The following is a 16232-nucleotide window of genomic DNA, read 5'->3' on the forward strand; positions in this document are numbered from 1 at the left end:
AATCAATTCAAGATGGATTAAAGACTTAAACGTTACACCTAAAACCACAAAAACCCTAGAAGAAAACCTAGGCATTACCATTCAGGACATAGGCATGGGCAAGGACTTCATGTCTAAAACAGCAAAAGCAATGGCAACAAAAGCCAAATTGACAAATGTGATCTAATTAAACTAAAGAGCTTCTGCACAGCAAAAGAAACTACCATCAGAGTGAACAGGCAACCTACAAAATGGGAGAAAATTTTTGCAACCTACTCATCTGACAAAGGGCTAATATCCAGAATCTACAACGAACTCCAACAAATTTACAAGAAAAAAACAAACAACCCCATCAAAAAGTGGGCGAAGGACATGAGCAACATAGAAATCAATGACCTGACTGGTAGATGTCACCACAGGGAGACAGAAAGAAGAGCATAAAATGACTGCTTCATGAAAACCAAGAGCACTAATTTAGTAAATGTAGGAGACCACCCCTAGGAACTGCATTATTGCTAAGGGAATATGGGGGTAGAGTGGTACATATCTGAGATCCTGCAAAGTAGGTGGGAACAGAAATAAGAGAAGTGCTGTTTGTGACTATCGTGGAAGACTTACTTTAACCCTAGGTTGGTATGGCCTGAAAAACAAGGGTAAGTACTATACCTCTCAGCAAATCCATCCATTTGAAAGAAATCATGGTGTAGGAGCTCAGCACAGAAGGGTCTTTTGTCCGGGTCAATATGTAAGCATTTCTGAAAAATTAAGAACACTTAGAGTTCATATCAAGAAAAACTACCTACATTTAAATTTATAAATATAGAAAAAAAATCCTCTTTATAGTCAACGATTTTTTTTTTTTAAGACAGGGTCTCTCTCTGTCGCCCAGGCTAGAGTGCAGTGGTGTGATCACTACTTAACCGCAGCCTTGACCTCTCTAGGCTCAGGTGATCCTTCCATCTCAGTCTCCTTAGTAGCTGGGACCACAGGTGCGCACCACCACACCCAGCTAATTTTTGTATTTTTTGTAGAGACAGGGTTTCGCCATGTTGCCCTGGCTGGTCTTGAACTCTGAGCTTAAGCTATCCACCCTCCTCAGCTTCCCAAAATGCTGGGATTACCAGCGCGATCCACCACTCTTGCCCGCCAATGAATTTTACACATCTATAATCAAGGATAAAGAATAAAGCACAAATCTAGACAATGACCATCAATGGTTGCTAGTATCACAAAAAGACCACCAAACATTCAATGTCTCTATATGGAAATACACAAACCTCCTATGAAGTAGTGTTGCCAAAAAATCAACCTGATTCTGATCAAGCTCTAGCTCTACTGTGAGTTTATAAGAAATACAGGACACAGAGGAACATGTATACTGCATTATGTAGAAAATTCTAAGGACAAACAACTTAGTTTCTTCAACAAATAAATTGCAAGGTTTAAACAAAAAAGAAAGAGATGAAGAGAAGCTTATAAATAAAGTTTTAAAAACATAGCGACCAATTGCAATCTATAGTCTTCATTTAGATCCTAATTCAAACTATGAAATGAAATTTTGTGAAAATTAATGAAACTTTAAACATCAATTAGATATTTTATGATAGTAAGAAATTATTTGGAATTTTTAAAACTTAAGGCTATTACAGAATGGAAAGGAAAGGATTTACCCTGTGCTTATCACTATGCTAGATGCTTTACAAAGATTATTTTATGTTATTTTACTTTATTGCAAAGTCTTGTTCTGATTCATTAAAACCCCTAACATGACAGTAAAAATAGAAGGGACTCAATAAGTAGCTTTAAATGAACAAGAAAAGTTCTCTGCATAACTGTGCTACTTATAAGTAAAATAATATGTCTTCGATTTGCTTCAAAATACTCCAAAAAAAGTTGAAGAGTGTAGATAAATTAAACAAGATTATCAAAAGGTTGATAATTGTGGAAACTAGATGATAAGTACATGAAGGTTTGTTATACAACTATTCTTTCTATTTTCTTTTCTGTTTGAAATTTTCCATAATAAAATGTTTTAAAAGTTTTATACGATTCTTTAAGGTATGATTAAAGTACACAAGTTGGACAATAGTTTTACCTTTATTCCCTTTATATCTCCTTACAGATAGATCATAAAGCTTGTACCAATTAAAAATATTTGCATCTGTTAGAAGATTATGTAAAAAACTGGAAATGTATTATTCTAAGAACTTGTTGTAATTAGTTATAAGCTTATTAAACGTCATCAGTTAAAGAACTAAAAAACAAAAAAAAAATGGGTAAATCTTATAGCCTAGTGTTTTAGAGGTACGTATTTGATCAATATTTAAACAATCTTAACTGACAAGAACTTTTTGAGCTAAAAATTCCCCAAAAAGCTCAACTTTTAGAGTTGATTCTCACTTGATAGAATGAAAACCTCTTTAACATCTTCCTTAATCAAATACAACAAAAAAGTATTGGCCATTTGTAAACTGGCTGCAGCCAATCCAGTGGCTAAGCAAAAACCCCTTTGACAATATCATACAGATCATGATCCTATGCCCTACATTTTATGTTTTTTTGTTTTGTTTTGTTTTGTTTGACACGGAGTCTCGCTCTGTTGCCCAGGCTGGAGTGCAGTGGCGCAATCTCAGCTCACTGAAACCTCCACCTCCCAGGTTCAAGCAATTCTCTGCCTCAGCTTTCCGAGTAGCTGGGGTTACAGGCACGTGCCACCACGCCCAGCTAATTTTTGTATTTTTAGTAGAGACGGGGTTTCACCATCTTGGCCAGGATGGTCTTGAACTCCTGACCTCATGATCCACCTGCCTCGGCCTCCCAAAGTGCTGGGATTACAGGCATGAGCCACCATGCCTGGCCATCCTATGCCCTACATTTTAATATTTTCCTACTTCTCTATCCTTTATTTATTTATTTATTTAAAGAGAGAGTTTCACTCTGTCACCCAGGATGGAGTGCAGTGGCGCGATCTCAGCTCACTGTAACCTCTGCCTCCTGGGTTCAAGTGATTCTCCTGTCTCAGCATCCCGAGTAGCTGGGATTACAGACATGCGCCACCATGCTCAGCTAATTTTTTTGTATTTTTAATAGAGATGGGGTTTTGCCATGTTGGCCAGGCTGGTCTCCAACTCCTGACTTCAAGTGATCCACCTGCCTTAGCCTCCCAAAGTGCTGGGATTACAGGCATGAGCCACCGTGCCCAGACCCTTTTTATTTTCTTGTCCTACTTTTATTTTCTTTTCCGTGTAAACAAGGCTTGTATTTTAAATGTTAAACGTTAAAATCATACAGTGTTTTTATGTTTTTAATATGTTTTTCAATGAGGATGTTTTCACATTTACAAAATGCTAGATAACAATAAATGGTTTCTTAATGAGTTTTAAAACAGGTAAAATTTTCAGTCCTTTTTCTCTGAAGTTACCCCCATCAAATTATTTAAATTGTTTCTAAATGTACAAAAATTAAAATATTAGAGGAAATTGTTGACCTAAAAGATCAACTAGAGGCCAGGCGTGGTGGCTCATGCCTGTAATCCCAGCACTTTGGGAGGCCGAGGCGGGCGGATCACGAGGTCAGGAGATTGAGACCATCCTGGCTAACACAGTGAAACCCCGTTTCTACTAAAAATACAAAAAATTAGCCAGGCATGGTGGCGGGTGCCTGTAGTCCCAGCTACTAGGGAGGCTGAGGCGGGAGAATGGCGAAGCTTGCAGTGAGCTGAGATCACGCCACTGCACTCCAGCCTGTGTGACAGAGCGAGACTCCACCAAAAAAAAAAAAAAGATCAACTAGACAAGAAAAAAAAAAAAAAGTCTTGATAGTGCATAAATTCCCTGTCATAAAGTGTAAACAATAAGTATGATTACCTTTGCTAAATCTATCACCACTTCAGAGAGCTTAGGATAGCGTCTTTCAAGAGGTTCTCTTTCCTTGATTTCAGGCAACCTTACTCCAGCAAACACAGGATTTTTATAAAAAAGCTCCTGATGTCTTGGAATTAGATTACCTGGAAGTGAAAACAGCACATATCTCTGTTATTATACAACATGATAGAAATGGTGAAGAGACAGGTGGTGTGAAGTAGAGGAAATAGTGGAACACAGCTTATGGAGTTTGGGGCTCTCTCAACATGCAAAATTGACCAAAGACAATGCTGTTACTGTGGTGGTATATGGCAGTCTTAAGGAACATAGGAAAAGGACAGGTAAAAAATATTTTATAACTTTCCAGATATAAGTACCAGCACTTCATTTCTAACTAGAAAGCATAAAGTGCTGAATAAAACAATAAAAATATTAATAGTCATATGGACAGGATCTAATCTAGATAAATCAGTTCTACCCCTTTAAGAATTTAATATTTGGTCAACTGATTTTGTGCTTATCTTAAAGTCAGATTTGAGCACTTTATCTTTTTTCTCAACTTTAATATCTAGTTGAATGTAAAATATATCTGAAAATTCCACCGTAAGAAACCATTGTACTGCTTATTTAATTTCTAATCTGAAAACTTCAAATCAAATAGTTAAATTACCCCCAAGTATTTTCCCATTATTTCCATTTCTAAGCTCCATCTTCAAATATGAAGTTGATATTTCAACAAACATAAGGTTTTGATAGTCCAGCTTTGAAATTCTGTCAAAAGCACTAATAGCAGAAGTCCAAATCTGTGGCAAGATTAAACCAACCTTGGAAATCTCTGCGTCTCTCCTCTTGAATGTGAAAGTAAGGACAGTAGTCATACTACACCAAATGCTTACCGACTCAAGAATAATAAATGATCATTGCATCCTCTCTATGTGTAATTAACTGTATGTAAAAGTACAGAGAAATGCACAACCTCTGCTCTTTTCCTCTCTCTTGAGGGGAAAGGGGAAGTGAGCGTGATTAAGAACATGCATCAGGGCCGGGCATGGTGGCTCACACCTGTAATCCCAGCACTTTGGGAGGCCGAGGCAGGAGAATCGTTTGAACCTGGGAGTCGGAGGTTGCAGTGAGCCAAGATCGCCACTGCACCCCAGCCTGGTGACAGAATGAGACTCCGTCTCAAAAAATAAAAAGGAACATGCATCAGATAGACCAATGCCAGACTGAAGGAAAAAATAAATTAAAACACACACATGGCTGGGCGCGGTGGCTCACGCCTGTAATCCTAGCACTTTGGGAGGCCAAGGTGGGCAGATCACCTGAAGTCAGGAGTTCGAGTCCAGACTGACCAACATGGAGAAACCCCATCTCTACTAAAAATACAAAATTAGCCGGGCATAGTGGCGCATGCCTGTAATCCCAGCTACTCGGGAGGCTGAGGCAGGAGAATCACTTGAACCCAGGACGCAGAGGTTGCAGTGAGCCGAGATTGCGCCATTGCACTCTAACCTGGGCAAGAAGAGCGAAACTCCATCTCAAAACACACACACACAGAGTTTTCCTATATGCTCCCTACCTTCACTTAAAACATATATAATCTTTAATGCAATAGCTTAAAAAATCACAAACACACAGGCACAAACAAATATGCAGAAAAATCTCTAAAATTTAAAACGCAGATGTGTAACCTTACCTAAACACATCATAATATGATATAGCTGATCAATATCAGAATCTCCAGGAAATAGGGGTTCCCCCATGAACATTTCAGTTACCAGACAACCAATGGCCCACACATCAACAGCCCTGAAAGAAAAGCAATGTGGTGAAAATCTGGCATCCTAATATGCTCCAAAACCCAAAACTTTTTGAGCACGGAGGTGATGCTCAAAGGAAATGCCAACCAGAGCATTTCAAATTTCAGATTCTCAGATTTGGCATGCTCCAATGGTATAATGCAAATATCCTGAAATCCAAAAAAAAAAAAACCCATCTGAAATCTGCAACACTTTTGGTCCCAAGCATTTAGGATAAGGAATACTCAACCTATAGTAAGCCTTAAATTACCCATGAAAAGATTTTTCCCTATTAAAGTTCTAACTCCCAATTTTGCATAAGTGAGCTTTCCAGAAACTTCAATCATGTGACATAAAAGGGAAATGCCTTCTGAAAAGCCAGAACAGTTATTATGTATACTTTATTCTGGAAATAAAACTCTCAGGCTCCATTTAGAGCCTATTCATTCTTTGTTTATGCATAACTCTAGCAAGCTTGACCAATCTATGCTATGCCATCGTACACTGAAAACAGCATACCAGAAGGAGGAGGTGGCTGCTAAGGACAAATACAGTAACAATGAAGAGAACTGAGGGATGATAGGGATAAATTTTTTTTTTTTTTTTTTTTTGAGACAGAATCTCACTCTGTCACCCAGGCTGGAGTGCAGTCACACAATCTCAGCTCACTGCAACCTCCACCTCCCAGGTTCAAGTGATTCTCCCGCCCCAGCCTCCCAAGTAGCTGGGATTACAGGTGCATGCCACCATGCCTGGCTAATTTTTGTATTTTTAGTAGAGATGGGGTTTCACCATGTTGGTCAGGCTGGTCTTGAACTCCTGACCTCATGATCCTCCTGCCTGGGCCTCCCAAAGTGCTGGGATTACAGGTGTGAGCCACCGTGCCCAGCCTAGGGATAAAAATTTTGAAACTATCTTAAAAATCAGTTACAAGAACTCAAAGAATATGCAAGCATCATTTGGCATAGGAACAACTACCTTAAAATGCTTAAGGTTATTGCTGAATTACAAAATGGCATAAAAATTCTAACATGGTAGCAAAATAAGAACTCAGTAATCAAGAAAATAATAAATAATGTTTAGTGTGCTCTGACAACAGAAATTGTAGAAAATATTTTAGAAAGATTTCAATCAAAAGCAGTAAAAGTTACAATCCTTTATTCTTTGAAGAATTCCCTTGTGAAGACAATTTATGTTTTAAAAACATTTTACTTAATTATATTCTGCCTCCACCCTTGCTTACTCCATCTTCCCCATTCCAACAATGTCACATTTAACCAATCAATGTTCACCTCTCTTTACAAGTGATAAATATATCTATTTCCGACCCACTGTTTAAAATAGACCACTTAATTTCCCCACCTCTAAAATAAGTATACTTGTTTCACAGGAATGTTTAAAGGGGAAGCACCAAAAATGATTACAAGTCACTTTATATAGCCCCTGAAACTCAAGCCTTCCTTTCAGTATTAGAGGGATCATTTACTATATCATAAACATATTTCACTATAGCAAGAAGCAAGAGTAAAAATCTACTCCTCCCCATTACTGATGTCTTACTTGCCATACTTGACGTCACCAACCAATAGTTCTGGAGCTCTGTACCATCGGGTTGCCACATAATCAGTATAAACCTCCCCAGGAGCTGCCAATGTTCGCGCAAATCCAAAATCGCATAGCTTGACAACGCCAGACTGGGAGACTAATATATTCTCTGGCTTTATATCTCTGTGTATGATCTAGACAAGAAGCAGAGTGTGACGGATGTTAAATAAAATTAATTATTTTGGGGCACCTGCTATGTGCATGGCATTGTATGTTGTCCCTATAAAGAATATAAACAAAAGCATAGAAAGTTGCTCCTAGCCCTAAACAACCTAGGACCTAGTTGGGCAAGAAAGAACATTTATACTTGAAATTTTATTTAAACAATCAAAAATATTGGATAAAATATATTTTCTCAAATTACTAAATCAACTGTTCAGTTAATGACTGCTCTCAAGACTAAGAGAGTAAAGCTATCATTGAAGCTGGGGCAGTCAGGGAAAATTTTGAAAGGGGTGGGCTCTAACATAGGTCTTTAATACTAAGTATGACCTAGATAAATAAAGAGAAAGAAGGGCAACCCAAGTGAATGTAACAAGGAGAGCAAGAATGCAAATGGGGATCGATAAGAGATTGTGGGAAAACTTTTTTTTTTTTTGAGACGGAGTCTCGCTCTGTCACCCAGGATGGAGTGCAGTGGCGCGATCTCAGCTCACTGCAAGCTCCACCTCCCGAGTTCATGCCATTCTCCTGCCTCAGCCAGTAGGTGGGACTACTGGCGCCTGCCACCATGGCCGGCTAATTTTTTGTATTTTTAGTAGAGACGGCGTTTCACCGTGTTAGCCAGGATGGTCTTGATCTCCTGACCTCGTGATCCGCCCGCCTCGGCCTCCCAAAGTGCTGAGATTACAGGCGTGAGCCACCGCGCCCGGGCCGAAAACTTTTTTTTTTTTAAGACATTGTCTTGCTTTCTTGTCGCCCGGGCTGGAGTGCAATGGCGTGATTTCGTCTCACTGCAACCTCCGCCTCCCGGGTTCAAGCGATTCTCCTGTCTCAGCCTCCCGAGTAGCTGAGATTACAGGCGCCTGCCACCATACCCAACCAATTTTTGTACTTTTAGTAGAGACAGGGTTTCACCATGTTGGCCAGGATGGTCTCAAACTCCTGACCTCAGGTGATCCACCTGCCTCGGCCTCCCAAAGTGCTGGGATTACAGGCATGAGCCACTGCGCCTGGCCGGAAAACCTTTTTTTCTAGAATATAGGTTGTATGAAGTGGAGGAGGAATATCTCAGCTGACATACTAGGAAGTGTGGCAAGACCCTGGGAAGCCATGGAAGTGATAGACAATGTGGTGTTTAAAATTGACGTTGGCCATAAATGAGCTAAATCAGAGAGGAAGACGAGAGGCAGGAAGAAGAGAAGTGGGACCAGTATGAGGTGATAAAGGTCTAACCTAGGTTGGTGCTCAGAGGAATGGGAAGGAGGAAATACAGTTTAGAAATACAATAAATCAAAACTCAATAGGCCGCACGCAGTGGCTCACGCCTGTAATCCCAACACTTTGGGAGGCCGAGGCAGGCAGATCACTTGAGGTCAGGAGTTCAAGACCAGCCTGGCCAACATGGTGAAACCCTGTCTCTACTAAAATACAAAAAAGTAGCTGGGCGTGCTGGCACGCGCTTGTAATCCCAGCTACTTGAGTGACTGAGGCAGGAGAATCGCTTGAACCTGGGAGGTGGAGGTTGCAGTGAGCCGAGATCACACCACTGTACTCCAGCCTGGGTGACAGAGTGAGACTCCATCTCAAAAAAAAAAAAAAAAAAAGAAAGAAATAGAATTTAGAAGAGTCATAGATATTTTGTTTGAACCTGAGAATTTAAAAGAACGGTGGTTTCATTTTCAAAATTAGAAAAGCCTAGAGAAAGTTAGTTTTAGTGGAATAATTAGTTTAGTTTTAATCATTGGACTTTTGGGTGGAATGCTGAGCACCCAAGCATAGACATTCATCAGGCAATTGGAAATGTAAAGAGTAAACAAAAACATCACTGATTAAAATTTCTAAAGGAGAGACTTTGTAAGAATAAAACAGGATGCTGATAGTCAGATAATATTTAAAAATCTGGCCAGGTGCAGTGGCTCACGCCTGTAATCCCAACACTTTGGGAGGTTCAGGCGGGTGGATCACGAGGTCAGGAGTTTGAGACCAGCCTGGCCAACATGGTGAAACCCCATCTCTAGTCAAAATACAAAAATTAGCCGGGCGCTGTGGCAGGCACCTGTAATCCCAGCTACTTGGGAGGCTCAGGCAGGAGAATCTCTTGAACCTAGGAGGGGGAAGGTTGCAGTGAGCCAAGATTACAACATTGCACTCCAGCCTGGGCGACAGAGACTCCATCTCAAAAAATATATATATATATAAAATATCATATATATTATATATATAAAATATATATTATATATATTTAAAAATTTACAGCTAGGCAAAAGACATTATTAGGCCTAATTCTCTAATATAAGCAAATTGTATTTTGAAAACTAAAAAAGATAGATTTGTTTTAACTCTTTCAGAAGACCAGCATCCTAAATGGCAATCTGCCATTGCTGAGCATGTTGTATAGGCTACCAACTTTCATTACCCTAGATATCAGTGATGAGGGCACAGGTCCAGTGTTGTATAGGCTACCAACTTTCATTACCCTAGATATCAGTGATGAGGGCACAGACCACCTATGCTGTGTTAGAAAGAGCTAAACTGGGGCTGGGCGCGGTGGCTCACACCTGTAATCCCAGCACTTTGGGAGACCGAGGCGGGTGGATCACGAGGTCAGGAGATCGAGACATCCTGGCTAATACAGTGAAACCCCATCTCTACCAAAAATACAAAAAATTAGCCAGGCATGGTGGTGGGCGCCTGTAGTCCCAGCTACTCGGGAGGCTGAGGCAGGGAGAATGGCGTGAATCTGGGAGGTAGAGCTTGCAGTGAGCCAAAATCGAGCCACTGCACTCCATCCTGGGCGACAGAACGAGCCTCCATCTCAAAAAAAAAAAGAAAAAAGAAAAAAGAAAAAAAGAAAGAGCTAAACTGGGAGTCGGGAGACCTGGGTCTAGTGCCTGGTTTTCAGTACAGCCATAGACAACTCAATCTTTCTATTTTCTCAGCCCACAAATGAGATGGATAAAGTGCATGATCACCATGTTTCTTCCCAACTCTAATACCTTATAACTTATGGTAATATAATAGATTCTAAGTATAACCAAGATGATACGAGTTGAATTTTTCCTAAAATCCATCATTGCAGACTAGGGTGGCCAGAGAAAGTACTATGAAAAGGGTAGGCTCTGACATGGGTCTTTAATACTAGATATAACCTAAATAAATTATGATACCTAATAATTTCAGTAAAAAAAGTCGTTTAGGGTTCTACAAACCTCATAATGTTCTGTACTATTTGGGTCAAACTTCAATGGGCAGCAATCTTAAATTTGTTTTTAAATATGTTATTCAGTCTGGCTCATAAAGGATTAAAATCATATTTATATTTTAAAAAATTCAAGTGCTCACATATATAGATACATTTAAAAATGAATAATATATTTGAGAATAAATGTTTTCATTTTCTTAAAGTCAAGCATCTCATCCTTATGTGTACGTATATGTGTTTATATATATGTATGTATCTATGTATATATTTGTGTGTTTTATTCCAGCCACTACCATTGTTATCTGTCTACATTAAAAAGAGAAATGTTAACTGCCCAGAAAACAAAACCTTAAAATATACCTTTAATAATAATGGTAATAATAGCTGACACTTGAATATTTACGTGTCAGGCACTATTCTAAATGTTTTTCATGTTTTAACTTATTTTATTCTCACAATAACCCTAAGGATAGGTGCTTTAGCATCTCCATTTAACTAGGGGCTGAGAGTAAGGATTGGAGAAGAGGTACTAGGGTTTGAGAAGAGGGTAAGAAATCACAATCTAGAAGAGTTTAAGAGTAAATGGAGGTTGGGCACAGTGGCTCACGCCTGTAATCCCAGCACATTGGGAGGCCAAGGTGGGCCAATCACTTGAGGCCAGAAGTTCACCAGCCTGGCCAACATGACGAAACCCCATCTCTACTAAAAATACAAAAATTAGCCAGGCGTGATGGTGCACACCGGTAATCCCAGCTACTTGAGAGGCTGAGGCAGGAGAATCGCTTGAACCTAGGAGGCAGAGGTTGCAGTGAGCCAAGATTGCACCACTGCACTCTAGCATGGGTGACAGAGTGAGATTCTGCCTCAAAAAAAAAAAAAAAAAAGAGTAAATGGACTAGAAGAAAAGTAGTATGTCAGGCAACACTAATAACACTAATGCTCCCTTGAGACAAGTGTTCATAAATTAGAGTGAGATCAGTTCTCCACCCATAAAAATTCACATTTTCTATAGTTTAAAGAGATATGTAAATGCTCTGAAGCTTAGCAGGGAACCACTTTTTTTTTTTTTTTTTTTGAGATGGAGTTTCGCTCTTGTTGCCCAGGCTGGAGTGCAATGGCACAATCTCGGCTTGGCACAATCTCAGCTTACCGCAACCTCTGCCTCCCAGGTTCAAGCGATTCTCCTGCCTCAGCCTTCCCAGTAGCTGGGATTACAGGCATGTGCCACCACGCCCAGCTAATTTTGTATTTTTAGTAGAGATGGGGTTTCTCCATGTTGGCCAGGCTGGTCTCAAACTCCCGACCTCAGGTGATCTGCCCGCCTCGGCCTCTCAGATTGCTGGAATTAACAGGCGTGAGCCACCGCACCCGGAGAAACTGGATTTAAAATCTTTTTTTTTTTTTTTTTGAGACAGAGTCTCGCTGTGTTGCCCAGGCTGGAGGGCAGTGGCACAATCTCAGCTCACTGCAACCTCCGCCTCCTAGGTCCAAGCAATTCTCCTGCCTCAGCCTCCCAAGTAGCTGGGATTACAGGTGCCTGCCACCATGCCCGGCTAATTTTTTTATATTTTTAGTAGAGATGGGGTTTCACCACGTTGGCCAGGCTGGTTTCGAACTTCCGACCTCAAGTGATCAGACCACCTCGGCCCCACAAAGTGCTAGGATTACAGGCATAAGCCACCACACCAGGCCTAAAATCTCTTTCCTTAAACATAGAATGGCACTCATGCCAGCAGTACTTGACTCTAAACTGCCTGGATGTATCTGTACATCTAAAGGTAGAATGTGTTATATTAAACATGGGTTGATTCATCATGAAACTATAAAAATAAAAGGACACAGAAGCAATGTAGGCAGGACACATTCAAATGCGCTTCTAATGTGAGAGAGACAATGGTTCTTTTTGCTTACTGGTTCCACTGGCAAGCCTATCCTTAGTACAGAGATGAATGTAGGGCATTCAGCCACCTAACCCCAAATATTACAGGCCCATTGGGAAGATATCATCATTTTTATGAAGAAGGATGAGTCAGTATCTTTTAAACTGATACATTAAGTATTTGATTCACTAACACCTCATGCTGATCTGATTTCTTGCAAATCCAACATTATTGTTATTCTACTTTATATATTTCACCCCTGTAACAATTATCTCTCTTTGCAATTTACTAAACTGGCATTCAGTCTCCTGAGTTTGGTCAATGTGAGTCTGCCCTAAGAGACAGTCTCAAAATTAGGTTTCTCAAAATAGATTTTCTGAGCCTGGATCATTCCAAAGTTGCCAGGAGGCCACTATGGAAGGCCTCCTAAAAAAGGGCAGTGTTTTTCCCAGTGGAAACTAGGTATCTGCCTCTACTGAGCAATTTTTTTATATATGTAAACTTCACACTATAACTCAGTAACATAACAAAACTACACAATAAAAGACAGTTAAAAAATTAAAGACAGTGAATAAGAATAATAACCAAAAAGAAATATATCAATTTAGGTGGCAGGTATGTAAAATGATTTTTTCTTTCTTTTATAATTATCTTTAGTATTAAATTTTTCTACCATTAATGTTTATTACTTTTATAATCACACAAAAAAAGTCATTTAAAATATTTTGTAAAACTGGCAAAATCTATGTGTTGACCTATTCATTTATACTTTATAGGTATCACTCTTCTTGTAGGTGCTTTTATATGATACTCAAAGTATATAAAATTATTGTGATAGACTACAGGGTAAGGGTAGAAATTTTCATACATTCACACTTTGTAATTAGGCAAGAGAACACTAACAAATACACAGACCCTTGGGTCTATACATTTCTCAAAATTCATCACTTAAAATTTGTGCATTTCACTTAGTAAATATTACCTTAAAAAGGAACAGAAAATAGGGCCAGGCACGGTGGCTCATGCCTGTAATCCCAGCACTTTGGGAGGCCAAGGCAGGCAGATGACCTGAGGTCAGGAGTTTTGAGACCAGCCTGGCCAACATGGTGAAACCCCATCTCTACCAAGAATACAAAAATTAGCCGGGCGTAGTGGTGCATGCCTGTAATCCCAGCTACTCAGGAGGCTGAGGCAGGAAAATCACTTGAACCTGGGGGGGCAGAGGTTGCAGTGAGCTGAGATCTTGCCACTGCACTCCAGCCTGGGTGAAAGAGCAAGACTCTGTCTCAGAAAAAAACAAAACAAACAAACAAACAAAAAAACCCAGAAAACAAATATTTAACTCCAATTAATAGATGCACAGATGAAGTATTTAGTGTTAAAGTACACTGATGTCTACAACTTATTTTCAAATACGTAAATCAATAAGACAGATTAAAGGATTAATTAATGAATACATATGTGATAAAGCAAATCATTTAAACCCAATACTTACATTGTGACTGTGACAAAATCCAATTCCATTAATAATCTGAAACAAATACTTCTGAACTACTTGGTAGTCTAGTCCATTTGGAAAGAGCTCCAAGTCATCAAGAATTGTGTGGTCAACAAATTCAAAGACTAGGTACCACCGTTTTTTTTTCTTACACACTTCCAAGAGATTCACCAAGTTTTCATGCCTCAGTTGCTGTTATTAAAAAATGCAAAATAGCTGTTATTTAAAAATGCAAAATAGTTTATATAAACTAAGATCAAATTATTAGCAATTAATTATTTAAAATAGATCTCAGCATAAGAAAAATATATAAATAAAATGCATATACAGTGTAAATTGTAAAAGCATATTCTGGTTTTTAAACTACAATTGAGAGACTATATTGCTCCTTTCTCCTCTCAGAGAACAAAATAAAGCTAATAAGAAAAATAAGTGTAACTCCATCTTTGCTGAAACTAAGAGGGATCTATGACCCCCTACTCACAACAAATGAGATGGGACTACTAAATCTAATCAAGGTCAAACAGGAGTATAGGAAGACACCAAAAGATCATCTGTGGCTACAAAGCTGGCAGCGTAAGAGTTCTCTGAAGCCAGTGACATACCCTGAAAAGACAAAAAAGTCCTCCTTTACTATAATGGAAAACTATAAACACATGTGTGTGTGTGTGTGTGTGTGTGTGTGTGTGTGTATATATATGAAATATATGAAATATATATGAAATATATATATATGAAATAAGGCTCATAGACAGCAGTGAAAACAACCCTAGAACTGAATGGCACCAAGAAACAGCAGTGGGGAAGGGCTGGATAAGGAATCACACAGAAACACATTTGCTGGAAACAATCTCTCAGTGAGGCAGTGTAGAAGGCAAAACAATTCATTATGAAGAAACCTGCAACTGCAAGTTTTAGAGAAATTAAACCTAATAGAATTAAATCCCACACTCAGGCATATGTGATAAGGAACACCATTGTGAATTATGGTAAATTCCTGCTAGCCTGAAACAAAGTCATGGCCTCTCCCCAGAACCTCCTACAAATAGTCCTCCAAAGACTCAGACTTTATTATAAGAAACAATAAAAAAGGAACCAATCAAAGATGTAAGCAATGAGGAAGAAAGGAGAAAGAAACACAAATGGTAGATTAACACTCACCAGAAAAAAATGTTGCCACCTTTAAAGGGAAAGAAACCAATGGAATGCAGAATACAGCTCTCAAAATCCTCAAGAAAATCCAAGTATGATCCAAGAACTTTATACCCAACCAAATTGTCATTCAAGTAAAAGACGACATGAGCACTGAATCCATTTAAGGCAGGACTAAATCTTATACAAATGTGGGCATCATGGTTACGAAACAGAAAGTGAACATTTTAAATGCAACAATGCACAAATGATATAGAAGATGTAAACAAGATAAAAGTGTATATATACACCAGGTGCAGTGGCTCACACCTGTAATCCCAGTGACTTGGGAGGACAAAGCAAGAGAATCACTTGAGGCCAGGAATTTGAGACCAGCCTGGGCATAGTGAGACCCCATCTTTAGAAAAAATTTTAAAAATTAGCCTGGTGTGGTTGGGCACACCTCTAGTCCCAGCTACTTGGGAGGTTAATGTGGGAGAATCACTTGAGCCCGCAAGTTGGAGGCTGCAATGAGTGTAGTGAGCTATGATTATGCCTCTGCACTTCAGCTCGAGCAACAAAGCAAGACCTTATCTTGAAACAAAATGAAAAAACAAAACACTAAAATAAATAAGATATTTTCTAAAATCAGATGGTAGGTGAGTGGGAGAGAAAACGAAATAGAAATATAATAATTAATTTACAAAGAAGTAACTATGTTATTTAACACTATAGTTATCAAGGTAAGCAATATGGCTAGGCATGGTAGCTCATGCCTGCAATCCCAGCACTTTGGGAGGCTGAAGTGGAGGGACAGGTTGAGGCCAGGAATTGTAGGCTGCAATAAACTATGATCATGCCACTGCATTCCAGCCTGGGTGACAGAGTGAGACTCTGTCTCTTAAAAAATTAAAAAATGAAAAAAGGTTACCAAGGAAACACATCCAATATAAATATAAAAATAATAAAAGGAATTCAGGGGCCGGGCACGGTGGTTCACACCTGTAAACCCAGCACTTTGGGAGGCTGAGGCAGGTGGATCACCTGAGGTCAGGAGTTCAAGACCAGCCTGGCCAACATGGCAAAACCCCATCTCTATCAAAAATACAAAAA

The 16232-nt window shown here is 39.3% G+C and overlaps 1 protein-coding gene across 4 annotated transcripts in view; it reads right to left on the reverse strand.

Moving 5' to 3' along the window:
* Positions 1–16232, reverse strand: part of CDKL2 (cyclin dependent kinase like 2) — a 54373-nt gene that overhangs the window by 23732 nt on the left and 14409 nt on the right. For all 4 annotated transcript variants that reach the window (XM_024245581.2, XM_024245580.2, NM_001132947.1 and 1 more), the window contains 5 exon segments: positions 13986–14180; positions 7202–7380; positions 5539–5651; positions 3846–3985; positions 646–734 (listed from right to left, as the gene is read on the reverse strand). In XM_024245581.2, the coding sequence (XP_024101349.1) occupies positions 646–734; positions 3846–3985; positions 5539–5651; positions 7202–7380; positions 13986–14180 (716 nt within the window).

The sequence above is a fragment of the Pongo abelii genome, chromosome 3, assembly GCF_028885655.2.
Source record: "Pongo abelii isolate AG06213 chromosome 3, NHGRI_mPonAbe1-v2.0_pri, whole genome shotgun sequence".
NCBI lineage: Eukaryota > Metazoa > Chordata > Mammalia > Primates > Hominidae > Pongo > Pongo abelii.